Genomic DNA, 3,858 nt, shown 5'->3' with positions numbered 1-3,858 from the left:
TAATAAGAAAGTTTTTCTTCCTTATTCAGAGGAATCGGGCAAATTACGGATATGCAGTTGGTTAGTACCTCGTCCACTAGATGGAGTGACATTTTGTGATGTTCGCTCCAACTTCGGAAGAGGAATGAAATACTCTGAAAGAATTCCGATTTTCAATTGTGGAATATCATTGACTTTTGGTCGATGATGGTCACTATCTTGCACTGATGAGTGGCTAATAAGCCCGAAACCGGTCTGCAAGTGTGCCCGTTCCATAATTGAAGGTCGACTCTTTCAGTTGTATTGCCAATTGCATATGCAGGACATTTTCTGTGAAGATTCCTGCACTGACGCCTGTCTGATATAATCCAACGCCCTTCGTGGTATTAGCCAGGGGAGTAGTTGTTTTCTGATAGGCGTCAGTCCATTAAACCTACTGTGTAGGTATATAGAGACTGGCTTGAACGTTTGAAGTTCCATTTGCTTTAGATTTGTTTACTGCCAGTCTTCAAGCATAACCCATTGACTAATAATAAAGTTTATCTCTTTTACCAATGTCACATCTTTAATGTATTAATTTTTTATGTTGGTCAAACTTCACTTATTAAATTTGACCCCAATAAACAAACAGTCAAACATGGCAAGCTAAATAAAACACCCTGTATATAGATAATTTACTATTATAAGTGGTTGTTGACAAATGAAAGTAGAATAGATATTGAATTTTAAGACATAAAAATATAAAGTTCATTTTAGCAATAAACATTTTAATATATTTCTATTTTGTGAAATTTGATTATATCTTAGATTGTAATGAAAATAAAAAGGTTCATTTTTATCAAAAAAGATTGGTAGCAAAAAGGTGGTAGACTTTGTATGTATATTAATAGTAAAATCAAATATGAAAAAATATTTTTAAGATCAAAATTATAGTAAACGGTAAAGTTACTGCAGTGGGTGTGTTATATAATAAATCACCTCAACAAAATACAACTGAATTTTTAAATGAAATGGAAGATAGCTTTGGATGTATTTGGCCTAGCATTGACGATATTATTTGCATGAGAGGTGTAAATAATAATCTTTGTTTAGAAAATAGTAATATTGAAATTTGTTTCATCCAAAATAAATAATGGACATCCCAACCAGAATAACAGTCGGGCAGTATTGTATCACAACGCCATAACTTTTGAACTTGATATATGTCCACATAATCTGATATTTTTTCAAAATAATTTCCTGACAGATTCCGAATACAGAAACTATTTGATAATTCAATAAAAAATATAATTTTAATTCGTTTTACTTCTTATTCTACTGTACATTGTTGAATAATTTAAAAAGCCCATGTAGTATGTGGATTTTTTAAAAGAATCCGAATACAAAAAACAATGAAAAAAAGAGAAAAAACTAACTTCTGAACACCATTCTTCTACTCTGTACCCTTTATATTGGTGATTAATTTAAATAAGTCCAATGATTTATATGTAGAAATTTTATACAAAACATTTTTTCCAGAATTTTACCTCTTCACCTCAAACTTCTCAGATTATGATCTTTTGTTTCAATCATCATTTGAAAATGTTCAATGTTGATGATTTATTTATTCATATTTCAGGAAATGCCTTGCAAACCTTAACTGCAAAAGACAAAATAAAAGTACTGACCATTAGAGGAACTAGTTTTGAACCTGCTGCCCTAGAAGGGGGCTCAGTTAATTCTGAAACACTGGCTGTTGATGGATGTGCAACAGATTTAACCATTTTCATAGATCAGGAGCTAAGTAAATCAGACCGGCCGGAACTAGCGAGTGCCAAAGTTGTTGTAAGTGGAGGTAGGGACTGTTTAAAACAAAAGAGAATTTTTTTTCTGGGAACTTGTTGAGTTTTTTATACTTGGCCTCTTATTTTTTCTAGGTCGAGGTTTGAAATCAGGTGACAATTTCAAACTTTTGTATGATCTTGCAGATAAATTGAATGCAGCAGTAGGGGCATCTAGAGCAGCCGTCGATGCTGGGTATGTCCCTAATGATTTGCAAGTGGGACAAACTGGAAAAATTGTCGCACCTGTAAGTATTAGGTGGATCTTTTTTTGTTTCTGTATGATTTGATAAGTGATTTTGTGAAACAAACAAGTTCCTAGTTGCTATTTATGAATCATAAGAGTCGCTGATGATAATTTTTAAATTAGGCTTTTTTTTTTTAAAAACTCCGATGTGATTTAAGCACATATGTTCATACATAGAGATACTTCAAAAGTAGGAAACTTATGTGGGTTTTTTTTGGAATATCGTGTTTTTCAATATTTATGCTCAATATTTCTGGGTCTCTGACTTTGTCAAGTTGATGAAATCAAAAATTATTCATTAGGTGATATGTCTGAATGCATCACATCTTAGTGGAATTATTATATTGGACTTTTCAGTTTTCACCAATTGTTTTATTTTCTCGATTGTCAAACAATTTATCTTATGAACAGAACTGTTATTGAAAGGGAAAGGTTTTGGCTTTCTACTTCTCCATCCTGATACAAAAAGTGTGGGAATCTTCTAAGGAAAGGAAGGAAGCAATCAATTTTAAAAATTAAATCTATATAAAGATGTGTAGATCATGCAAAAAAGTAACTTTCAGGAACAAACTGCAAAAAAAATCCTCTCGAAACAGCTATTTTCATATAAACATTGGAATTATACCCAAGATAAATACTTTCGAAACAAAAACTTTTATATGAACACTGAATTATATGGGAAACATTATTTCTATTCCAAACGAATGTTTGGAATACATACGGAATGATTTCTAAATTTGTGATTGGGGAATAAATATCACTGGAATTTTTTCCCAACACCAAATCGTTATTTTTAACACCTCACACGTGTTTCGATCAACAAATGATCATCTTCAAAGAGGAAGATTAAAACTTGAATAAAAAATTAAAATATATAATATAATATAAAAATAATAAAAGAGTTTTAATCTTTCTCTTTGAAGATGATCACTTGGTGATCGAAACACGTGTCGAGGTGTTAAAAATAACGATTTGGTGTTGGGAAAAAACTCCAGTGATATTCATTACTACACCAAAGGTTCCAAACAGTGCATCATAAGTAACAATTGGGGAATAATATAAATTACGTTATTTCATATGTTATAACTCATGTTTTCCAGAGTTTCAAAATGTACAAATTGTTTTTCTGGAATGTTTCAATTAATTAGGGTAATATTATGAGAGGCTGGAGGGTCTTTACAATCCAAAAGTTCATTGTTTTTCCAATAAAAAAATTTCATCATAATGATCGATAAATGAATGTATCCCATATAATATTGATTTATAATAATATTGTTTATTCTAGGATCTATACATTGCTGTCGGCATTTCTGGAGCTATTCAACATTTGGCTGGTATGAAAGACAGTAAAACTATTGTAGCAATCAACAAGGATCCTGAGGCACCTATTTTTCAAGTGGCCGACTATGGACTAGTGGCAGACTTATTCAAGGCTGTACCTGAACTAACTGGAAAACTATGATATTTCATTGAATTTTCAAGTTGAATATCGAAATATAATATGTCTGGCAAATTTTTAATTTTGCAGAGAGTTTTGAAAGTATATATTTTACAATAAATCTTTTTCTTTCCATTATTATTTCAGTTGAAAATTTGTTGTATTGCAGAATGATTTATTTATAAACAGCATTTTGCATCATTTTAGTAATATGGCCTGGATATTTTATTGAATTTTCTTAGTTAACTGAGTAGTAATGACCCAGTCACTAATAATTATGAGAAAATTTAAAAAATGTTTGGAATATTATTGCAATGAAATGAATATTCATTAGTATTTTTAGGCTACTTAGCAGAAATTTACAATTCAAGTTC

The 3,858-nt window shown here is 30.8% G+C and overlaps 1 protein-coding gene across 2 annotated transcripts in view; it reads left to right on the top strand.

The window, feature by feature from the left end:
- The window catches only part of wal (electron transfer flavoprotein subunit alpha wal), a 16,204-nt gene extending 12,582 nt beyond the window's left edge, over positions 1–3,622 (top strand). Inside the window, exons 4-6 of one of the 2 annotated variants that reach the window (XM_023170058.2) lie at positions 1,598–1,813; positions 1,947–2,047; positions 3,332–3,622. In XM_023170058.2, coding sequence (XP_023025826.1) covers positions 1,598–1,813; positions 1,947–2,047; positions 3,332–3,508 — 494 coding nt within the window. In that variant the 3' untranslated portion in view covers positions 3,509–3,622. Of the gene's footprint in view, positions 1–1,597; positions 1,814–1,895; positions 2,048–3,331 lie in introns of both variants that reach the window. The other variant, XM_023170057.2, reaches the window with a different exon arrangement.
- The last annotated feature ends 236 nt before the right edge of the window (positions 3,623–3,858 follow it).

This window comes from Leptinotarsa decemlineata, unplaced genomic scaffold, assembly GCF_025532065.1.
Source record: "Leptinotarsa decemlineata unplaced genomic scaffold, Ldec_3_MD MMD2_tig00003902_RagTag_RagTag, whole genome shotgun sequence".
Classification (NCBI taxonomy): Eukaryota; Metazoa; Arthropoda; class Insecta; order Coleoptera; family Chrysomelidae; genus Leptinotarsa; species Leptinotarsa decemlineata.
This window is presented reverse-complemented; position numbering and strand designations above follow the sequence as displayed.